The sequence below is a fragment of the Bactrocera neohumeralis genome, chromosome 5, assembly GCF_024586455.1.
Source record: "Bactrocera neohumeralis isolate Rockhampton chromosome 5, APGP_CSIRO_Bneo_wtdbg2-racon-allhic-juicebox.fasta_v2, whole genome shotgun sequence".
Taxonomy (NCBI): Eukaryota; Metazoa; Arthropoda; class Insecta; order Diptera; family Tephritidae; genus Bactrocera; species Bactrocera neohumeralis.
The window spans coordinates 28,018,929-28,042,943 of record NC_065922.1 but is presented as its reverse complement, the minus strand read 5'-3'; the positions used below and the strand labels follow the sequence as shown (position 1 = coordinate 28,042,943).

The following is a 24,015-nucleotide window of genomic DNA, read 5'->3' as shown; positions in this document are numbered from 1 at the left end:
CCCGCAGCGAAGTGAATTGGCCATTCGTTTACTCGGCAAGCGAGCGAATAATGTGTTTACCGAACACAATCGAAAATTATAGCCAAAAGCAGAACCTGTAGCAGCAGTGAGCAGGTATAAGGAGTGCTTTCTAATATTTCTTGATCGTGCGTTGCTTTTGCTTACTACTCGCAGTAGCGACCAGATCATGCAAATGGCATTTCAATTGCTGCAATTAGATCTGAATTTAGTGTCTAAACTATGGGGTGATTCGATTTTATAGCAACACAGTGCCATAATCTAAATACACTAATTTCGATTGTTTGCAATTGCACTAGCAGCATGGAAGGGCCATGTGCACCTTAACAATGAGCTATTAAGAAGCAAAATCTGTAAGAAGCTCTGTGCAGTGTGACGAATAGTAGCAGAACAAGTTATAAATTCTGGTTCATTTCAAACAGCTAGTGGGCGGAGTGGCATTTGAGAGCATAATAGAGAGATCGCGAGAGAACCTGCGTGCTCATGCTACAAGCGATGCGGGCTAAAGTACAGTGAGTAACATATGCATGGACATTAATACTAATTAACTAAGTGTGGAAGGATTTAATTTTTTGAAACTAACTAAAATGTTTATGCAATTAGTGAAAATTTATAAAAAAATTGACTCACCTGGGACGCAGATAAAGGTTTTTATGAATGCTGAAAAAGATAATAATAAATAAATATTTAAAATATTTAACAACTAAATTATGTACTCGTATATGCTATTTTCTAAATGGTTTCATACTTATTTTACTTTATTCACTAAAAATTCTAATGAGATCATGGTTACAGAGGTTCGATGAGACAGCTTAAGGGATTGTTGTGAAATTTTCGAGAAATCGTTCTTTTTTTTGTTGCGTTATCGGATAGTATACCCTGTAATAAATATTGAAATCGAAATTGAAATTATTACGGTCGCTACAGCGTTTCTTGTAGAAAGGGAATAGAAATGGGGAACATAGCGACTCCAATCTTTAAACGCGTTTTTCTCAGAATGGTGTTTTTCAAAACGGTTTCCACTCTCAAAAGAAGAGTTTTGCAGATATCTAGTTCCAATTTGGACCTTTTTTTATAAGTGTCATTTCAACAATTCATTTAACTATTATACACCAAATAAATAAAAATAAACAAATCATTTTGTATTCCTCATGAATGTATTTATTTATAAAAAAAAACCAGACCGATTAGATTATTTCAACAATAAAAAAATAGTTAAGATTATCCGATTTTCGTGAAATAAGCACCGCTTTGTTCGATAATTTGTTGTCATTTTGAAGGAAATTTCGTAATGCTACATTCATAGAAATCCTCGTCTCATTGGCGAAAAACTAGGGTAGTTGATTTTCACATGCCTCTCGTGCATCGGTTTTTTTACCAGCAAAATCATTCGCTATAGACAGGTGCCAGGTCCCAGCTATAAGATGGATGCATAAACAAAATCCCAAGAAAGATCCCGGGGTTTCTGGCGAGTCACTATCAATGCATACTGATGGAACACAATTCTTCTCTTATTGACTAAAGCTGGCCGCTTCTGGGCGATTACTTCTTTCAGACGGTTCAACTACTAACAGTACAGATCCAAATTAAGAGCTTGGATCGATTTTGTTGCGTTTTAGCACCGATTCGCAGATGAAAATTCAGTTCACGAGTTTTTTTACGTTAAATCAAGCACTCATGTATCCAATCAATATTGAAATGGTATCAAACTGGTTTCTGTACCATGCCTAGCACCTGGGCAATCGACAGCATCTGTTATAGGACAGTCAGAATCGACGATTTTCAGAACATGTTGCATCTTTGACATCAAAATTACTGGAACGGGATCGGCGAAACCAAAATTGCTCACAATTGACTGCTACCATCAAGACCGTAAACACTAGTAATATTTTCAGCCGCTCAGCTTGTTTTAAGAAGTTGGACAAACATGACTTATTGGATGCAATTTACAGCATTTTTATACCCTGCACAGGGTATATTAAGTTTGTTACGAAATTTGTAACACCCAGAAGGAAGCGTCGGAGACCCTATAAAGTAAATATATAAATGATCAGTGTGTTGAGCTGAGTCGATTTAGCCATGTCCGTCTGTCTGTCTGTTTGTCCGTCTGTCTGTCTGTATACATACGAACTAGTCCCTCAGTTTTTAAGATATCGTTTTAAAATTTTGCATTCATTTTCTCTTCAAGAAGCTGCTCATTTGACAAGATATATTCACGAAATTTGGTATAGATTATTTTTTAAGGCAACAATGTAATCGCTAAAAAACTTGTTCAGAACGGATTACTTCCATACAAACTGAACACATAAATAGTTACTAACAGAAATGCACCTGTGAAGGCTAGCTGTATCAGGCTAGCGTACATATATAAATAGAATCCCCGATTTCAGTCGAAAATAAAAATATTTGGAAGACCTTTATTACCGAAGATACCTATTTACGGGTTAAATTTAATTTTGGTTCACACATTGACATACAATGATGAACTAAAAGAGTACAAAGAGTTATATCAAAGCGAAGTTAAACCTTCTAGAAATTAACAGCTTTTATATCCCAAAAATCATTAGACTGTTTAAAATTTCAAAACTTTTTTTAAGCTAAGTTTAATTAACTATATGCTAATCACATAATTCGAACACACAAAATTAAAAAAACGGCATAGTACTACATATTTGGAGTCAATTGTGCCTAATTTATTTTTTCATTAAAAATTACCGCTCTCTGTGTTTCTAAACAGCGCCGGCGCAAACGAAAATCACCAATTGCAATATCGATCCGCTGATTGGTTCAGAAATTTTAGCCAACCGAAAAGTGTTGAAAAGTCAAAAGACGCTAAAAACAATTCCAACAAGCGAAGAGGCAACGTAAGATTGCTCCTCTTCACACCGATCCTCCGTCACCGAGCACATCTCATATGTAAATATAAATAGACACCCAAGGGTACACTTGTGTGTGTGTGTTTGGCTGTATGCAACACAATATTTGAGAACGCAAACACTGCGATCATTGGTTTATGTAAAGATCTTCTGTTGGAGATCGCTTAGTCGATTTAACGCAGCTGAAAAACAGTCGAGATGTGCGCATCGCAGCGCCTTTTAATCTGAATCTACATCAATAGTGCCGTTATTCTGCTAGAACTCGTTACACAGAAAGCATTGTGAATGCGGAAAGTGAAATCGGAAATTTCGTTACGCAAAACCGGACATTTGACACGGAACTTCCGCCACACGTAGACATATTTAATTGTTTCGCGCCGCAAACTAATCGCAGGTCTTTCGAATGTTTTTTCTAGTGTTTCGCGTATATATGTTTTTCTTGCATCTTTTGAATTCATATCGTCGACAAGGTGTCAAGCGAATGGCTCAACATTGTTGAAGCGCCATCGAAGCGATTCCATCATTTCGCGCTTAACGTGGTGTGACTAGTTGAAAGTTTAATTGCGGCGCTAAAGAGGTGAACGCGCTGAAAACAAGAGTGTCAAGATACAATTCGCAACTCGGTAGCGCCACAACAATCATCGACACTTCAACGGTGGTCGTGTGAAACGGGTGTGATGGATATGTTAGCTTTGTAGCGATTTCTTCAAAACTTGTGTTTGTAAGAGGTGTTATTTGATTGATCGCATTCGATTTTCTATAAAGATTAATTGCGACTGTTGAGTTCTATAGCAGTGCGCAGAGAGAAACCTAACATACAAATTTCAAACAAATTGTGCGAAGAATTTCTAACATCAAAAAAATAAAAATAATAATAAATTGCCGCAAGTTCACCAAACGCTGAATCAATTTTGCCGTCCCGTATAAATAGTCGAGATATTTTGGGATCACGAAACTTTTCAACACCTTTAGACATTTCGCGTGCAACAAAGTACACCAACTTAATTAAAAAAGAAAAAAAGGAATATAAAAAAATTAAAAAAAAAATGATACGCAAAGTGTAATTGGCAAATTTCGTTTTCGACATTTTTATTGTGTTTTCTGTGTGAAATGATGTACTCTCAATTTCGTTCTTTATACACCTTCATTCGCACCACAGACTGGCGTAGAGTAATCGAAATTTAGTTATAATTTGACAAGTGCGCGAAAAACCAAGTGTGAAAATTATTCAAAGAAATCAATTGAAATGAAATCAAATTAGATTTATCAAATTCTGTTCAAAACAATTGAATTGCAATTGATTGTTAGAAAGTGTAAGCTGACAAGTGCGACCTGCTATTGGCGTAAACCAAATTTTTTCGTGTTTTACATTGGAAATCCTTAGCTTTGTTATGCATCAGGCTATTTATCGACGGCCCGTTACGAATTTCATGGGACCCAACGAATGTGCCAGCGCAATGGTTTCCACAATGTCGTTTATGGATAACGGTGGCTTGAGCACCAACATTGCAGATTATGGTTGCTATACAACCGATTATTGGGCAACCCCATACACCGGAGGGCTGAGCCCGATGAAACAGATCGAAGGTAGTAGATGGATAACAAGAAATATACATATATATATGTACATATTTTATTATTAAGCTAATATTGAATACTTTAGATATAAATAGTAAAGTAGTAAACAGAATATTTAGCGCAACAAAATAAATTATGCAAGTTTTATCGACATACAGGTCGATTCCATATTAAATGGAAGGGTGTTTTACATATACTTATATTCACATATACTCCAAATTCCTCAGTTCATGATACAAAATTTACATTGTGACAAAAAAGGTCCCGGAAATTGTGAACAAAATATTTAGTTATTCATCAATATTTATTTTGTCGCTTTCAAAGTAACCCCCACCAGATGTAATACACATTTAAGCCTACGATTTTTCCAGTCCTCGAAACACTTTTCTTAAGAACTTTTTGGAATGACCTTCATCTCCTTCAGTGAATTTTATTTTATCTCTTCGAACAACTGAAAAATTCCACGGAGCAGCAATTTCAGTTTAAGGAACGAAAGGAAATCACACGTAGCCAAATCTGGTGAATGCGGTGGTTGATTGATGGTATTCATTGCGTTTTTGGCTTTAAATTCGGTTACAATCGTACTTTTTTTTGAAAAAAATTCAGCTTTATCGATCGGGGAAGTCGAGCAAGAATGCGTTTCATACCAAAAATATCCACCAAAATTCGAACGGACTCGCGGGAGATGTCAAGCTCTCTTGGCATCTCTCTAACAGTTGCCTGACGATTTTTAAGCACGATATTCTTCACTTTCTTAATATTTTCATCAATTGAAGAGAGCGAAGGTCGTCCAGAACGAGGCATATCTTCAACGACCTCTCTATCGTCTTTGAAGACTTTATACCACACGTAGGAATAAGTAGCCTTTTCCAACATACGCAACAATTCCGCACAGGAAATTTGGTTAGAAATACAAAATTTGAGACATATTCTTTGTTCGATATTTTTATCCATTGTAAAAATGGCAACGCACTACTGAGGTGTACCGACTTAAGCAGCTGCTCTAAACAAACTGGTTGACAGATCGCGCTCATATTTGGCGTAGTAATTAAGGTGTCCTAACTTAGAAAAATTATTTTTTGAATTATCATTTACCCGGGGAATTTAATGACGATTTCCGGATGCTTTTCTGTTCCAATGTATACTCGAAATTCCTGAGTCCTTGGTACAATATTTATCACGAAAATTTGTAAGAAGTGTCAAGTGTTGACATTATGGTATACCAAGGCTTTCATGGTTTTGGGACAATCATAAATGGTAATTGAAGATTAAAATAAAACCAAAAGCGGACACGGTATCTAAAGTCCACATCCGATTTCGTAATAATAATCTGATGGATACGACTTTGCAGTTCTTTCAAAAGATCATAAAATTGGTTTTGTAACTACTTCTAAGAGAACTTCCGACATTACCCACGAAGTAAGATCAGACCTTATAATAAATATATACAAATATAGGTATATGATTAGCGTGACAAGTTTGTTGATTTATGGTAGCCATGTCCGTCGGTGTATACACAAACTAGTCACCCAGTTTTTAGATGTCGATCGATCCCCATTAAAACCAAGTTCTTGTATGGAATAAATTTCTATTGATTAGTGTAACCCAACGATTACGTCCTCCCACCCAACCCACTCGAGGGGCGCATCCAGATACGTGCGGAATCAACAGAATCATGAGAGGCAAGAGAGTTTTCAAGCGTCGAGATCTAAAAATGCTCAGCTACAGCTACAAAAATTTCAACAGCTAAGTTTTAAAATACGTTATAAACAATTCTTACTACTTTAATTTCAAAAAGAAAAACAGATAAATCAAATCTGCAGGAATGAAAATTCATATCATGACATATTCGACGGAATAGTTCGTAAAGTTCAAAATTTAATTAACAGTAAGTGTTTAAACTGCTTCGAAAAGCGACTTCGGACAAGAGAAATGAACTACTAACTGTTCCATTCAGGATTTGTACTAAGAATATAACACCAAGCATTTCTGTAAGACTCGTAAGTGATTCATAAGTTTTAAACGACTAGTGTATGGAGGAAGACTTAACCTAGAATGCCATCGGAAATGCCATAAGACGAAAGGTAAAGATTGTTTTTGAACTTGTCAGAATTGAGTTGGTAACTAGGGTTCCATACAACAGAGCCAATTGACAAGATATATTCACGAAACTTGGCAGATATAGCAACACCGCATTCACCAAACAAATTGTTTAGAAGGGACCACTATGAATTTTAATTGCCAATCGAAGCGTCCGATTAAAATTCAAATAAAATGTTCATGAAATACCTTTTTGCATTATTAAGTAATCTTAATGCGACTCAAAAGCTAGAAATATTTGCCAATTTTTGTGCGCGTAAATTTTTAAAAATCCTTTTATTTCTTTCCCACTAAGATTATGGCTAACCCATCTTTTTTATAGAAATAATACTCCTCGACCGGAAATACATTAGTTTAGCATAATTATTCTTAGAGCGCATATTTGAAGATAATATGATCAGAAGTCGAGGTTATGCTACTTAAATTTGTATTATCTATGGAGTAGATCACTGAAACACATTCCATTATAAAATCAGTATTTCTTTATTTTTCTTGCTATTATTTTCTCTCTTTTGGGGACAGTTTAAAGGGGCTAATACGGATCAAATTTGCTGCATCAACTTTAATGATGTGTTGCTATTTTATTAGACCCTTGCTGTAGTAGTATTGAGTTAAGAGGGTTGTACAAATCCGCATATGGAGCGATTTCAGTTCAGTAGAGAAAATAGTAAGACTTTGTTCATAACTTTTAAATTCTTAATTTATTCTTCAAAATCTATGTCGTCTCTCCCAAAGTTTCCCCGGAGCGATCGTTTGAGTTTGCTGAATAGCCAGAAGTCAGCACGATATTGGATGAAAATTTGTCGAAAAACTCACGAAGAATCAATGCAGTATGCGACGATGCATTTTCGTGCTCTTTTTACGAATAGCTTTGCGCAAACGACGCATAACACTCAAACAGTTGGTCGGTCAGAAGAAATTCGGGGTGCACCACAACTCGATACTCGAAGAAAACTGTCAACATAACTTTTGCCACGTTATTCGGCCGATTGTTCGTCTGTTTCCGGGTCGCAAGCGTAGGTCCAAGACCCATCGCCAATTCTAATACGTTTCTTGACATCCTGGTAGTGGGAAAGCATTGTTTCACAGACGTTAACGCGGCGCGCTTCTTCGAAAAAAAAAACAAAGTTATTTTGGAACCAATCGTACTTTCACTTTTTTTAGACTCAAATGATCTTTCAAAATGGTTTTCACTAATCCTTCCGATATTCCAAAGATGTCAGTAAAATCTCTGACTGTTAGTCGTCGATTCTCAAGCACCAATCCGTTTATTTTATTGATGCGTTGATCATCAGTTGATGGTCGTCCTGAACGTGGTTCGTCATCAACGCGTTTTCGAGCCCTTTTCCAACATTTTGAACATTTCGGCACTAGAAATTTAATTCCGCACACAAAATTTAATGGAACTTCTTTGTTGAATAATTTTACTCATCGTAAAAATCGCCGAATGCACTTTATGTACTTCAGAAAAACAAGCGTATACTAAACACCAATGATTATTTTGATGTGACATTTGGCACATACGTCACTGACAGTCATACCAACATAGAAAAAATAATAATTCGACAAATTGGTTTTCGTAAGAAATTTAAATTAGAAAGTCTTACTATTTTCTGCCCACAGGTAAATACGCTATTTCATATTTCATTATTAAACATTTTTCATATTTATAAAGATAAGCGAAAGGAATTTGCGATCTTTTGAAGCTTCTGTTGATGAATCTGTACATATTTACTCACTCACCAGATGCAAAAATATGCTACTACCGATAGACAATCAAACAAAAATTTTACACCAATGGTGGCTATGGTGCCGACTCTACCAGCCCTTTTTGTTGTTGGAATTTCACTTTCTGCTGCGCTACAATTAAATACATAAATCATTTTTTAAAAATGTTTTGCAATGTTCAACATAAATTGCCAGCATCAGAGCGAATGTTTATGTTTACGTTTGTAATATATTTCCCTGATTTATATCACTTTAAGCGGTACGAACGTATAAAATTTAAAGGAGGACGATCAAGCACACACACACGCACAACTTTGTGTAGAGTCGAACTATAAAAGTATAATTTGGCATGTGTGATCTCGATTGTTAAAGAAGACATCAACATGTTGAATGTCTGATTTGTCGCCCATAAATACGACAAATTAGAGGCAGAAAACAAGTGACGCGAAGGTGGTACACTCACAAGTTGTGCTATAGTCGTTCGTAGGTTTTTCATAGCTCGCAGCGGTGATACACGAGAAAGTGTTGCATCGGAACCGAGAAGGGGAATGCAGACGAATGAAGGTGGCATATGATGAATTGGAGTGATTTTCGCAAATCTAATTATCGTATGGGGCACTCGTTTGTTTTGTGAACAACCATAACTCTATATATACATAGTATGTGCATACGTTTGTAGCCAGTGAGCGATGCCGTCGCGCAGAGTCAAGATGTGAAAGGCGACGATTGACACACTTGTGCCAAAGTTTTATGTATTTGAAGTGGCTTTATTTCTACATGTGGGTTGGTTTGCCCCATTATTTGAAGATATAGTAAAAAAATATGACGCTACATATTTTTCAGATATCAATCAAAATGCAACTAAAATATTTGAAAAAATACGATACACTTTTCAGTTAAAAAATAATAATCAACGGAAAGTTTTCTAGGAAATATACATATACTGCATACATACATATAAATTTGTATAAATCTATGTATGAATTTTTCCTCTACACACAGTTGACTTGCTTACAAGCGCTTCGATCTTCACTAAACAAATCTGTGTAAGTCTAAAGTGGGAAAGCCCCACACGCTGACCTCTGTACCGTAACAGGTCGCCAAACCATTAATTGTCTCGCACACGGCATAGGAATGTATTCCCCGATTGTCCTTATTTTAAATTGTTGCTCGTGCACGACCAATGTATACATAAATATTTACATCGCCGTTATAACAGTTGGTTGTGTTTGCGCCAATGTTGGTGTCATTTTGTCGCATTTACTTGGCGTCGTTTTTCCGATACTTTTATTTTTAAATCGAGATTAATGAATTCGAAAATCAATTAGCACTTGGCACAGCTAATTGTTTTTCTGTCAAACATAAAAAAGAAATCATTGTCTTAGAGTAAAAAAGGGCAGATACCTATATGTATATATATGTACATACATACATACATACGTATTTATTTTTTAAGAACCTTGAAAGCACTTAGTACAAGAAATCTTAGGATCCTAAAAAATATATCGACATCTATGCAGAGCAAAAAATAATCTACTTTTCCATGTGTTTTCAAACTATTCTTATCCTGGTTCCCAAAAATATAATAAGAAAAATATCAGAGACTATACATCGTGACAAAAAGTACCCGGTAATTGTAAATAAAATATCAATATTTTGTCACCTTCAAAGCAATCCCCCCAGATATAATACACTTATGCCCACGATTTTTCCGCGAAAGATGTCGAGCTCTCTTGCCATCTCTCTAACACTTGCTTGACGATTTTTGAGCACAATATCTTTCACTTTTTAATATTTTCATCACTTGAAGAGGTTGAAGGTCGTCCAGAACGAGACATGTCTTCAACGCTCTCTCGCCCGTCTTTCAAGGCTTTATACCACTCGTAAGCTTGTGTTTTTGATAAAACTGAATCACCGTAAGCCTTTCCCAACATTCGCAACAATTCCGCACACGAAATTTATTTAGAAATACAAAATTTTAGACAAATGTTTCGTTCGATATTTTATCCATTTAAAACATCGTAACGTACTACTGAGATGTACCGACTTGAGATCTCTCCAATGCTAAAAATTTCCATAACATCTATATTATCAGTTATATTCTCGTACGAAGGTTGTTTTTATATTTAGGTTATTTAGTATTTTTTCCTGGTGTTGCAATCTGACGACTTACAACTTTATCGTACAGTTGGCATTTTTGATGCTATAGTACATACTCAAAACGAGCGCTATTTTTGTTGTTTACAGTAACTTAAAATATTCGTATCGGTCAAAATAATTTTGATGATAGATGAGCATAGATGAACTTAATGAAATTTTTGATGATGAAGCTCCATCAAGGATCAGAGTTTATCGATAATATGGCGAATTTAATCGAGGTCGCAAATCACCACGGGAACTATTGATTCTGTGCGCAAACTGATATTGCAAGAACGTCATGTGATCAATCATGAGAATGAGACAACTATTAGTGGAGGCAGCACACTCTCAATGTCCATATTGGATCCCACATAATTTACCAATTGCTCAAAAAAAGATCGTGTCGATTGGTCGAGAAAATTAAAAAAAATCTATGACATCGTGACAATTGACGAATCTTGGATTAAACAGTAGTCGATTGTCCAGATGAGCCATATCCAATAAAAGATGTTCGCGCACGAAACACTCCCAAGCCTTTTTTTGGGAAAACTGGCCATTCGGCAACCATACTATTAGAGCATTGTAGAACATTAAATTCTGAGTGAAATATAAAAGATAATCTTCATATTGAGCCGATATAAAAAAATACGTGCCCAATATTTTGCATTAAATAACATAAAAAAACTGTTTCTAACGAAATAAAATTTTAAAGTAAATTTTGGATGAAATGACCAGTATATTATGTGTAATCGTAGAAAACTTCCTCGAAAAAAGTTTGATTTCTTTAATTTATTACTGGATAATGGGATGTAAAGGTAGTGATACTCTTGATGAGATTAAAGACTTTACGTTGGAATAAGAGAACTTGCACTAATCTAATATCTTAGCACAGATTTATAGACAGTATAGAAACAAAACGTTTACATAATCATTTTAAATATTGTTTACAATGTTAAAAAAAAAAAACAATTTTAATTTAAGTAGAAAAGTAAATTAAATTCACACTAAAAATTTAGTAAAATAATTATGACATATAAAAATATTTTCTATTCGAAACCAGCCTGCATACAAACCGCTGGCAAAGATCGCAGTTCATATAAACCGCTGGAGCACATCGATGCCAAAATGACAGATTTAGAGACGCAGAGCAATAATAGTAGTGGTGGCAATAGTATTAGCAGCAACACGGGCAGCAGTTGTTCAGACAGCAGCAGCAACAACAATAATAACAACACCAGTTATAGCAATAGCAACGACAATGGCAACAGCAGTATTACAACACAAGGCAAAAAATATAAAAGCAACAAAAAGGAAGCGACAACAAATAACAACAATAATAATAGCAAAAGTGTAAGTGCCGACTAAGCTACAACAATGTGTGAAACAATCAAGTAAGTTTTCAATTTCAATCCCAAACAGGAAGAACCAATGCATCCTACGTTAGCACAGGCCGTGGTGGTACTGGAGACGAAGGCTTTGTGGGATAAATTCCATGAGCAAGGCACTGAGATGATTGTCACAAAGACAGGCCGACGAATGTTTCCAACATTTCAGGTGCGCATCGGTGGGCTAGATCCGCAAGCGACCTATATAATGATGATGGACTTTGTGCCAGTCGACGACAAACGCTATCGCTATGCATTCCACAAGTGAGTATAGCCTTGAAAGATCTGAAGAAGATGAGTTATGTGGCATAAATGCTAATAATAAATATTTGTTTCATTTAATTACAGTTCAAGTTGGGTAGTCGCTGGCAAAGCGGACCCCATCTCCCCGCCACGCATACACGTGCACCCCGATTCGCCAGCGCCTGGTGCTAATTGGATGAAGCAAATCATTTTATTTGACAAACTCAAATTGACCAATAATCAACTGGACGAAAATGGACATGTAAGTGCCAAACTACATACAAACATACACACGCATGTAAATTTGTAAATATTTCTTGAGTAAGCTTGAAAGATTTATACGCCTGCTGTTGCATGAGTCGTACACATTCGGCCGCCACGATTTAATGGCTGACAGCCATTTGTTTTCCGCATAGTTGCCGCTTGGTGAACTGGAATTTCCATCACATTCACACACACAAATTTTGCACACAATTCCGCGAAAACAAATAAACACGCTAAAAATGTGCGGAGAGAATACGAAAATAATTTTGTTTGTAATGGAAATAAAAATCGTTTAGGAAAATTAGTGAAGTCGATAGCAGTTGTTTGATTGTTTTGCGCTCAAGTGCGCCTTGGGTGCTGAAAGCTAAATAGTTTATTGATTTATTTTTAACACTCTCAATTTGTATTTATTTGGTCTGAATTTTCCCTATTCGCTTTTAATTGTAAATTGCGAAAATTTTTGATAAATTATTTATTACAGTATTATTATACCGGAATGTGCCAATCAGTGTATGACTCACTACATTTTTCAGTGGTTTGTAAATCCTCAAAATAAAGGAGGATTGTAAAGAGATTGCATATTAATTAATTAAAATAGCAGACAGATTAGTCATATGCTTTGATAGAAAGTCGGTATAAGAGATAAATTAGATCGGTCCAAATGCCACGCCCACAAATCGGTGGTATGCACAATTAAACAAATCACTCTGTCAAACTCAGCCGAAACATTTTACCGTTAAATTATCTAACAATGTTCTTGTGCCGATTTAAACTAAATTTGACAATCCATTCAATTAAATTTGATAATAACAGGTTTTCAATAAGAGTCCAACAATTTTTTTTTTTTTTTTAATAAAACCAAAACGGTTTGGGATATCAATGAATGATTATTTATTCCAGTGAAAGTACATTCGATCCCATTATGTATGAAATTCAATTTCTTTTGGGTGGGCACCAATTTTCAACGGTTTTCAAGCATAAATCGGCCGAATGCTGAAATTTCACGTTCGACATTCGTACGAAGTACATCAATTTACGCTGGGTTGTTGGCATAGACCATAGACCTGCCGTAGTCCCACAGGAAATAGTCTATCGGCGTTAAATCGCACGACCGCGGCCGCCAATTGGGCCATTTCGTAAGTTAACACGTTTACCAAACTTGGTTTTCAATAAATCGATTGTGACATTCGCTGTGTGGCTTGTGGTGCCGTTCCTGTTGGAACCACATATTGTCCAAGTCCATAGCATCCATTTCGGGCCAAAAATATTGGGTTATCCTTGAGCGGTAGCGATTCCCATTCACAGTAACGTGCCGGTCTTGATCATCACGGAAGAAGTTCGGCCCAATCACCGCCAGCCCATAAACCGCACAAAACCGTAATTTGTTCAGAATTTTTCAATTTGATCTTATAAGGATGTAGGCCAAGATCTTTTCGCTTTCGCTTGTAAACGATGTGTGAGAGACTGATTTGGGTCTTCCTCAATTGATGCGCTAGCGGCAGCAAAATCCTCGACCTATGGGTACTTCTTTGTCTCACTGGCACGGGAACATTTCTTACTGTGCCTGTAGCGCTCGTAAAGTTGTGGCAACTGCCTCCGAATTTCGGTAGTAAATTTGAATAATTTCGACTCGTTTTTGGATCGTATATCTTTCCGTGATGAAATAGCAAACCTTACTGAAGAGAAATGTGAAAAAAGCGGGAAATATATTTCGTCGATTGCTGCCCCTATCGATCTACTTTTATAGCGTACCTTTTAAAAAACCCGTTATTTTCAAAAAATAGTGAGCGGTCGGATAAATATTTGACTCTCAAAAGTAAAGCTCATATTCTGGAATTATTGTTATTTATTTGTCAGCAATCCTCCTTTCTATCCTTTTAGTTTTATAATTGATGCAGTGATGCTTCAACTTCTTTAACCCGTCTAAATAAATACGTTTTGTGGATGTATGGAAAGTAGGCCTCCGTAACGGCCATAACCGCTTGAAGGAGTGACTTTTTCAAGTTTTGAAACTAAAAGAAGTCGTACGCATACAAATCGGGCCACTTTTTTCCGTAAATTGATTTCTAATCGGCCCAATAATATAACATTAGATCCCTGAGGCCGTTTTGCCTATAAATGATGTAGTTAACATTTTGTGAATCCCAGAAATAATACCGAAATCGCTTCGGATTGCGGAAAATAACTGCTATGAAGCACTACTCTCGGTACCACTCGGTTGTGTTTATAGATGTCTACCGCCAGTTATCTCGTCTATATTCTTTCGACGGTCTGATCCCGTTATCCCGAATGATAGATATCAGGGCACCTGCTTAGGTGCTGATCATTAAAAACTGACAAACGAACACGTTGAAGGTCGTTAAACCTATATTTGACGGTCGCCATTAAAGGAGAAAAGTCACTGTAATTTGTTTGCTCTCAGATTTTCTTTCCAATATAAAAGATGATTCGACGATTTTTTTTTTTAGTTTTCAAAAAACCACTGGTAAGCACACTCGGTCAACATCTCGAGCAACCCGCGAGAATGTGCTACACTATAGTAAAATTAGCTTGCGATAGTGTTGTCATCCGGCAGTAAGGCTAAATATTGATTTAACATCTTCGCACATTACCGCCTCATCTACTTCCCATAGAAAACTATGTTTGTAAAGATATCGCGAAACAAAGCACACAATTCATTAGACCCATACACCGAATATGAGGCTCGTCAATCTGGTTTGACTTTGAAACCGTCAAATTCCATATGTAATAAAATTAAAAGAGCATAGTGTGACCTTGGACCAAATAATTATAAACGCTTCCTATCTTCCCCTAGTTCAAAGTTCTAACTAATTGGATGATTTAATCACTCTATCCGATTAGCTTAGAGATGGATCTCTCAACAATGAGTTAGACAAATAAATGAAACTAAATTACCACTATTCCCGATAACTGATCTATAAATTTTCCTAATACTACTACAAATACATTTTCATAAAAATTAATACAAATTTCAAGAGTTTAAATTTAATACTTCTCACAAAGAAATTTTTAAAAAATCTTTTTTTTTTTAATTTCAGATAATATTAAATTCCATGCACAGATATCAGCCACGTTTTCACATCGTTTACCTGCCACCGAAAAATAATTCATTGGACGAGAATGAGCATTCGAGTCACTTCCGCACATTCATCTTCCCGGAGACATCATTTACTGCCGTCACTGCCTATCAAAATCAACGTGTAAGTCCAAAATTATTGTTTGTGTATGAAATTTAAGTAACAATCTCATTAAAAAGTACCGAAATCTCATATTCCTGGAGAAAATCTTTTAAAAGTATGACCAAAAACGTCTAAAGGAATGTTGATAGCTGGTATTGCAATGATCCTCCAATTTCAGTTCATCGTCGGAATAAATTTAATAAATGCCTCAAAGTTAGAGCAGATTCTGAAGCAAAGTAGTTTTGAGTGATTCTATAGCGCTTTTATGTGTTTGTATGTGGAATACGCAGAAATATTTTCATAAAATTTTCTGCCTATTTATTCCAAGATATTTGAATTCCTTCAAGTACTAAAAGTTATATTCGTATGTCTGCATACTTTTACGCGCTGCGAGGCACAATCGGAAACCATTGGCAACATATGTTTTAGCCATTTGTACAATAATTATTCCTATTTCTACATATGTTGTTGGCTGTTGCTAATTTTTTTTTTGCTATTTGGCTTACTAATTGCACGGAATAATTTATTGCAATCATTATTTCGATAATTTGAAATACACACATTTGTCTAGCTTGAGCAACATTTATACATTTTTGTATACACCACTCAAGTTTATTGTATGTTTTTATAAACGACTAGGAATTTTTAGGACAACCAATCACTCGTTCTCACTTTGGTATGCGTATACATATGTATATGAATTTTGAAAAAAAAAACAAGAAAATACGTTACGCTTGGTTGACTCGAACTTATAATACCTACCACGAATGAAACAGTTTTCATACAAGAACTTTATTTTGATCGGTCAGTTTTAATAGCAACTAAGTATATGCTATAGTCGTCCGATCTCGGCGGTTTCGACAAATGAACAACTTCTTAACGAGAAAAAGACGTGGCGAAGTTTGAGATTAATATCGCAAAAAATGAGAGACTAGCTCGCGTATATACAGACAGACGCACGGACGGGCAAACATGGCTAATCCGATTCAGCTCATCACGCTGATTCTTTATATAATATAATGGATTTTTCAATGGGGACGCTACAAAAGTAGACTGATAGGGACAGCAATCGACGCCATATCTTTCCCGCTGTTTTGACATTTCTCTTCAGTAAGGTTTGCTATTTCATCAATACACAATCCAACAACGAGCCGAAATTATAAAAATCTATTACCGAAATTTTGAGTCAGTGGCCTCAACTTTCAGAGCGCTACGTCCAGTTTATGGTCGTCATAATCGTCTTGTCAGATCAACAATTCAGCGTCTTGTGGAAAAATTTGAATCCACAGGCACAATACAAAATGTTCCCGCGCCAGTGAGACAAAGAAGTACCCGTAGTGTCGAGAATATTGCTGTCGCTAGCGCATCAATTGAGGAAGACCAAAATCAGTCTCTCACACGTCGTTCTCAAACGTTGGGCATCTCTGTGATGTTGGCGAATTTTGCGAAAAGATCTTGGCCTACATCCTGACAAGATCAAATTGACGCAAGAACTGAAGGCGCTTGACCACCAGAATCGTCGTTTGTTCGTGAATTTGGCTGACTAACAACTTGAAAATGATCCGAATTTTAATCGAAATGCGGTTTATGGATCGGCGGCGTAATTGGGCCGTACCGTGATGATCAAGACCGGCACATTACTGTGAATGGGAATCGCTACCGCTCAATGATAACCGTATATTTTTGGCTCGAATTGGATGATTTGGACTTGGACAATATGTAGCAGTCAACGCCGTTAGACTATTTCCTGTGAGACTGCGTCAAGTCTATGGTCTATGCCAACAAGCCAACGACTATCATGAACTTCGTACGAAATCGAACGTGAAATTGCAGCAGTACCGCCCGATTTATGCTTGAAAACCGTCGAAAATTGGGTTCAGCGTCTGGACTTCTGCACGCGTGCACGTTGTGAGCATGAAAAAGAAATCGAGGTCCATACATAATGGCGTCGAATGTACTTTTGCAAGAATAAAGAATTTCATTGATATACCAAATCGTTTTTGTTTTACAAAAAACAAAGTATTGTAGCGCTCTTACTGAAAACCCCGTTTAAACGCTTTCAGCAGTAGGAATGAATATACTGAATATAACAAAGACATCTGTGAAGCTACAGTATATACATATTTCAATTTTTACCAACTTTTAAACTTTCATCGAAAAATTTCAATGTACATGTGTAAACGTCTTTGCAAATGCACTTTTGACATCGTTCTCTAGCCGATTAGTTATTTTTATACGGATAGCAGCAGGATAAACACGACAAAGGGAAGGTGAAACCCATTCCCATTCATTTCTAGATATATGTAAGACAAACTTATAGTTAAAAAATGTTGCTCTGCAAGATCGTTTTTTTTTATGTTTCATAAAAATTGTTGTGGGAAATGGGTTTAAAAATTTTTGACATTTAGGCCGTTGTAAGGAAGCCATAATTACCCAATACTTCCGGATTCTGTGACCCATAGCTCCACTAATTATGGTTTAAGTACTGTACTTGCAGATTAAACCCTTATTTGATTATTTCAACCATTGAAAAATTCGAAATTTTAGCATAGAAAGATGCTCATTTGAAGGAAAACAAATTATTTAGAAAAACAAATGAACAAGTGGCTGTTTAAACATTTGAATTTCGGTCAGTAATCTGTTATGTTATGTTATGCAAAAGAAGTTGTTACACCTACTACGTTTTATATAATTAATAATATCATACATATACATACATATGTATGTACATATGTATATAAGTATCATATGCATCAGCAATAGTCAACACACTGTATTTTGTTTAATATATTTCAGGTTACTCAATTGAAAATTGTCAGTAATCCCTTCGCCAAAGGTTTCCGAGATGATGGAACTAATGATGTGTAAGTACTTGATTTATTTAAACATAAAATATGTTAAAACGAAGTGACAACAGGCAGTTAAAGATATATACTTATATATAGTATGTATGAATACAAGAGATGTGGAATGAAATACTTGTAATCTTGCATGCATAAAACGCAGAAATTATGAGACTGATCTTGCTATATGTGTGTAGATATATAATCGGGAACATTTATATCGTTTAAGCACATAATTTTCTTGCAATAAAACATTGTTTATGATATGATTTTTGTTTTGTGTTGATAACTTGACCTAATTACACATTAAATACGAGAAAAAGACAGGAGGAAACATCAGACACAATGACGACGCCGAGCAAGTGGATTAGTACAACGTCGAAAAGGGCATCATGCAACATGTTCTTTGACACTGTGCGCCAGCATACAGCTATACAAACATACATATAAGATATGTGGGTGAGAAGGGCGTGTGCGGCAATATAAATAAAACACTGAGATCTAAATCAAACAAATCATTTTCAAAATCAGACTCATCATATTTTAAATGTTGCCTTTTTATACATATATATCTATGTATGTGTGTAAACAAGCCTTAAGTAATTCTAAGAAATGCAGAACAATTTTTGTTTTTTGTAGTCAAAAAATCGTACATCAAAACACTTATAGAAAACTCCCAAAAAATATGCTTTTGCTCTGATTAGAAGCAGAGTTTGGTGTATTTGTGGTATGTATGAATGAGAAGCGCAAGGAATGTAGCATTTTTTGAGGACAAATATAAACAAAATTTCAAATTTCAATTGACGGAGACGGGGTGTGTGTGTGTGAGATGAAATAGCGGCAGAGAAAGAAGTTGATTGATAGAGGTTGAAATTAGGGTACTTGGCTGGGAAGTAAACAAAAAGACAAAAATATGCTATTCTTTTATGTATTTTATTTAAATTTCTTGAAAAAAATTATTTGACTTGAATATTTATTCGATAAAAAATAGCAATTTGTATACAAAACAAAACGTTTGACCGAAAAAATAGAAATCCAAAAGTATTTAAAATGGAGAAAACGCGCAAAATCGAATATAAATATTTTTTTACCATAGGAACGTACATACAAGTAGTATAACGCAAATAAATATTTGTTAAAAGCATTCTATGTATGTATGTATGATTAATATTTATGGCAAAAAAATTATTTATATAAATATAAATTTACTCGAGTAAAATTTTCAATGTCTTTGCAATTATTTACCTCAATTCATATTTTTTTACTTTTGTTTTGCAGCACTGCTGGCCCTATGGGCATGTCTCAGATGAGCCAAGAAAGTCAGGCTAGAATGAAGCATCACAATGCCCAGCATCATCACCACCACCAGCAGCAGCAACAGCAGCACATTCAGCAACAGCAATTGAAGGCCAACAGTAAGGATGTAAATTTAGGTAATGCAATAACATAATACTCTTATAATCACAATTTAAGAATGTGCTTACATTAGGGTGAGATAGACTTTCGTTTTTTTTTTGTTTTTTTCATATGTAAGAAATTAAGCCACCGCTGACAGTAAAAACAAATTCTACTGCAATATCTTGTTCTAGAATGACTTAAATGGGTTGTAAACTGTACAGCATAAATTTAGCTGAGTACCATCTGATCAAATTTGAACCGGACTGTCAAAAAAAATAACATTTTCTCGTTCCTTAATAATTAATACTTATTATCGCCTTTAAAATAGGCTTCTAAGACAATACAAGCATGCCAACGTTTACTCCTCTTTTCCAGGCGCTGGTTATAAGCCTCGTTTGAGATAGCCGTCAGTGTACTCACTGAACTTTGGTTTTTTCGGTGTCGTCTCATTTTTCATCATTCGATAGATTGTTGATTAGTCTCGATGTCATATTTTTTAACCCATTTCCCACATCAATATGGGATTCTCATCTACATTATCCATTATCAAGAATCTCTTTTGCGACCTCTACTCCAAGTGGTTTGTGCGAAAGATTCAAGTCACACATTCATTGTTAAGCTTCATACCCAAAACCTTAACCAAAATCTATATGTCTATATGTTATATATGTATATCTAAACTATCTTCTGATGCCAACACGATGATTTTCAAGCACTTTTTTTTAAATAAAAGGCTTGGCTTACTTTATGGCTCATTTAAATGCCAGTCCGGGTTCATCAGATTCGTGAGTAACTTTGAATAACTTCGAATTAAAATTTTAGAACTATTGATATATTACTAATTTTTGAGTACGTCAAATTTTTATTCTCGGTTAGTATTATTAATAGGTCCATAGTCAAGTAAAAATGTATCAAAAATGTCTTAATTTTTAACACGCTGAATCAATGAACTCTATTTTTTCAGTTTCTTCAGCTATAAGAGTGGTGAAATGTTACTTCGAATTTCTGTTTTCGAAAAACTGAAAAACATAAATATGACGTAATACTTTTTACACCATAATTTTTCGTTAGTAGCCTACTTTTCTCGATGTTCGCTGTAGTGTGATCTATTTTAATAATAGAAATGCTGAAAAATATGATTTTAGGTATTTTTTACAGACCTAAGTATCTTTATTGATTACTGTAACGCAGTCTTCAAGATGATATCTTAAAAATTAATCAATTTTTCAATGATTTTAAATTACATAAATTCCATATTTCTGTGATTTTGAAGATATCATTCAAAATATTGCGTAATAAGGGGTATTGAACCATTTACGTAATATTTTTATAACCTGAATAGGTTATATTTGGTAGTCGGAAAAGGCCTTTCGTATTTCTAATCAAACTTTAACATATTTTTTTATATTTATACTATATATACATATATACCGCTAGAGACTTTATTCCATCAGTGTAAATCGAAATTTCGAAATTTCTAGAACGGAAGCGAGCGAACCATTGTGGTGCTACACGAACTGGTCCAGCATCGTGTCCGTAAACTTCACAAATTTCGTTGGTGGCTTGCGTGACAATCTTCTCCTTTTTATATAAAAAAAATTCAAAATATTGCGAATTTCTTCATTGTTTTCACTCATTTTTGAACAGCTGCAATTTTTTTCAACTTCCTCGAATTTAATTTTTTGTTAAATGAAGCTTAAAATCTCACCTTTTCAAAACTTTATGGTACGACACAATGTGATTGGAAGCACTGGAGTACGACTATTCTATTCGCAAAATACGAAAAGACTTTTTCGATTACCCAATATTAAGATTGTCAGTCACGAAGTTTGTAACACCCAGAAGAAAACGTCGGAGACCCTATAAATTATATAGGCATATATGTATAAATGATAAGCATAAGGAGCTGAGTGTATTTCGGCATGTTCGTCTGTCTTTCCGTTTGTAAATATGTAAACAAGTCCCTCAGTTTTTCAGATATCGATCTGAAATTCGGTCCACGCCCTTTTCTCCCCAAGAAGCTAATCCTTTGTTGGAACTGTCGACATTACACCACTATGGAATATAGCTGCCATTCGAATAGAACGATCGGAATGAAGTGCTTGTATGGAAAATTCTTTTATTTTAATAGATATTTTCAAAAAATTTGGCATGGGGTAATCACCAAAGAAATAGCTGTCATAAAAACTGAACAATCTGAATCAAGTTCTTGTACGGAAAACTTTTTCATTTAACGAGATATCTTCCAACGTTATCGTATTTTCTTGTTTACCATAAATAAAAACGATGAAATTAAGTATAAGGTTGATGTTAAGTACATACGTACTGCGTATACAATGTTATATTTATGACGTTCTCAAACATAATTATTTATGGTTTCGCAATTAAAAAAAATATGAATGGTACAAAATATTTCCAATGTCATTAATACTAAAACTGCTCCACCCTAATGTAAAAATAAAATAACTGAATGTACATTTCATATGCGCACATTTTCGTAAAATATTTCTGCCCATATACAAGTACTAAATGAGTATATTCCCCCTGACAGTAAAGCACTTTCAGCGACTCTCCGTAAATCTATCAACACTTGCATTTAACACAATTCATAATTAATTTTTCCCTCCACATGTTGCTTCACTTCTCACACTCTTCTTCTTGCAGCAGTGGCTGAATTGGAAAACCAACAGAACGCATTGATCTCCGCACATGTGATTCAACCAGTAACCGATTCGCCCAGCGCCCCAATCGCTGCCAATACATCACCCGAATTGCTGAGCTACCAACAATGTCTGTCCAGTGGCGGCAGCAGCGGCAGCGCAAACGACCATATAAGCAATGGTTTAATGCCATCCACCAATGGAGGTGGTCATCTTCTTCACAATCATCATCACCATCATAATCACGGCCAACACAGCATCTCACCGAAGCTGGATCATGCTGGCGCAGGCACCAATACTACCACCCCCGCCGGAGTGAGTCCTTATACACATGCCACAGTGGCCGCTCACAATGGCGCAGGCAGTGCGTCCAATGCTGGCGGTCTTATGCCCACAGCACATACACATGCCGCCCACACACATCACACACACTTAAATATGAATCTCAGCGCCGCTGCCGCCGCTCAGAGCCAGATGATGTCGACGGCGGTGACGCAGTCGCATGTGCCACACTCCCAGGTGATGGCCGCGAATATTTATTCTTCGATTGCACAGCCATATGCAAGTGAGAACAGCAATTTCGGTGCGATCTATCATCATCAGCACTACCATAGCGGCTATGGGAATCCCTACGATAAGCTGAAGGTGTCGGGCCACATGCGTCAGTCGCCTGCCACAACGGCTGGCAGCCCAACAGCGATGGCCACGGCGGCGGCAAATGCTTACGGCATTAGTAGCTATCAGTCGTTCTATGGTTCGCCGCATCAAATGATGCGTCCCAACGGCTATATTGACTTGGTGCCGAGATAAATATTTTGTTGTGCGTCCTACACGGCATTTTCGAACCAGTGAAATGTTGCAATAATTGAAAAGTCAAATACTATATGTTATTTTTATACTAAGTGCAATTAAATGAGATTAATTAATAATATGTAATAAGTTTTGCTTACACGCAAATGAAAGTATTACTTTGTTGAATTTATGCATTGCATTTTGCATATTTTTCCCACAGTATCGTAAGTAGTTAATCCACTTAAAATCGTGCAACTTAAGCAATATTTGTTTGTGAAATTAGTTAATTTATTTCAATTATGTGTTTATCAAATTTATAATTTATTTTTAGTTAAATTACCGAGGTATTAAATTTTTGCCATATGCTGTATAATAACGTAGTGTTTTAAGCAATCAACACTTTAATTGTAAATATCATATTTAAATAAATTATGAAAGTGTAAAATTAAATAAATACTTTACTATATACTACTTAAATTCATGAATTAATTGATGGTTCGTTTTTGCACATGTGAGTAATGAGAGGTTAAGGTGACGTAAGACGAGGCAAGGAGAGACTACTTTTGAAAAGCTGCTGCGACGGCATTTTGCAAAAATTCTTTTTCACTTTTGACACTGTGAGAGCCATTGGCTTCAAGTCGAATTAAGATTAATAAGGGAAAAAACGATCTTTATCTGGATTTTGATCGCTCAGTTTGCTATAGTGTTACGACCTGAGCAATGCATTTCGGAGGTTATAGCATTGTCTTGGATAAAAATGCATGCCAAATTTCGTGAAAATATATTGTCAA

The 24,015-nt window shown here is 35.6% G+C and overlaps 2 protein-coding genes across 2 annotated transcripts in view; one reads left to right on the top strand and one right to left on the bottom strand.

Moving 5' to 3' along the window:
* LOC126759737 (trithorax group protein osa) overlaps window positions 1-24,015 on the bottom strand; it is a 125,119-nt gene that overhangs the window by 29,205 nt on the left and 71,899 nt on the right. The window contains exon 15 of the transcript XR_007667070.1: window positions 649-678. The gene's annotated coding sequence lies outside the window, so the exon portion shown is untranslated. The remainder of the gene's footprint in view (window positions 1-648; window positions 679-24,015) is intronic.
* Window positions 3,823-23,299, top strand: LOC126759791 (T-box transcription factor TBX1). The gene is made up of 8 exons (XM_050474903.1): window positions 3,823-4,481; window positions 11,500-11,789; window positions 11,859-12,088; window positions 12,173-12,329; window positions 15,391-15,552; window positions 18,328-18,395; window positions 19,653-19,807; window positions 22,437-23,299. The coding sequence occupies exons 1-8, from the start codon at window positions 4,286-4,288 to the stop codon at window positions 23,240-23,242; spliced, it is 2,064 nt and encodes a 687-aa protein (XP_050330860.1). The 5' UTR covers window positions 3,823-4,285; the 3' UTR covers window positions 23,243-23,299.

Bases quoted from the DNA above. Each gene is read 5' to 3' on its own strand.
- LOC126759791 (XM_050474903.1), top strand. From the start codon at position 4,286: ATGCATCAGGCTATTTATCGACGGCCCGTTACGAATTTCATGGGACCC. The intron at 12,089-12,172 runs GTGAGTATAGCC...ATTTAATTACAG, and splicing joins TATCGCTATGCATTCCACAA to TTCAAGTTGGGTAGTCGCTG. The intron at 15,553-18,327 runs GTAAGTCCAAAA...AATATATTTCAG, and splicing joins CTGCCTATCAAAATCAACGT to GTTACTCAATTGAAAATTGT.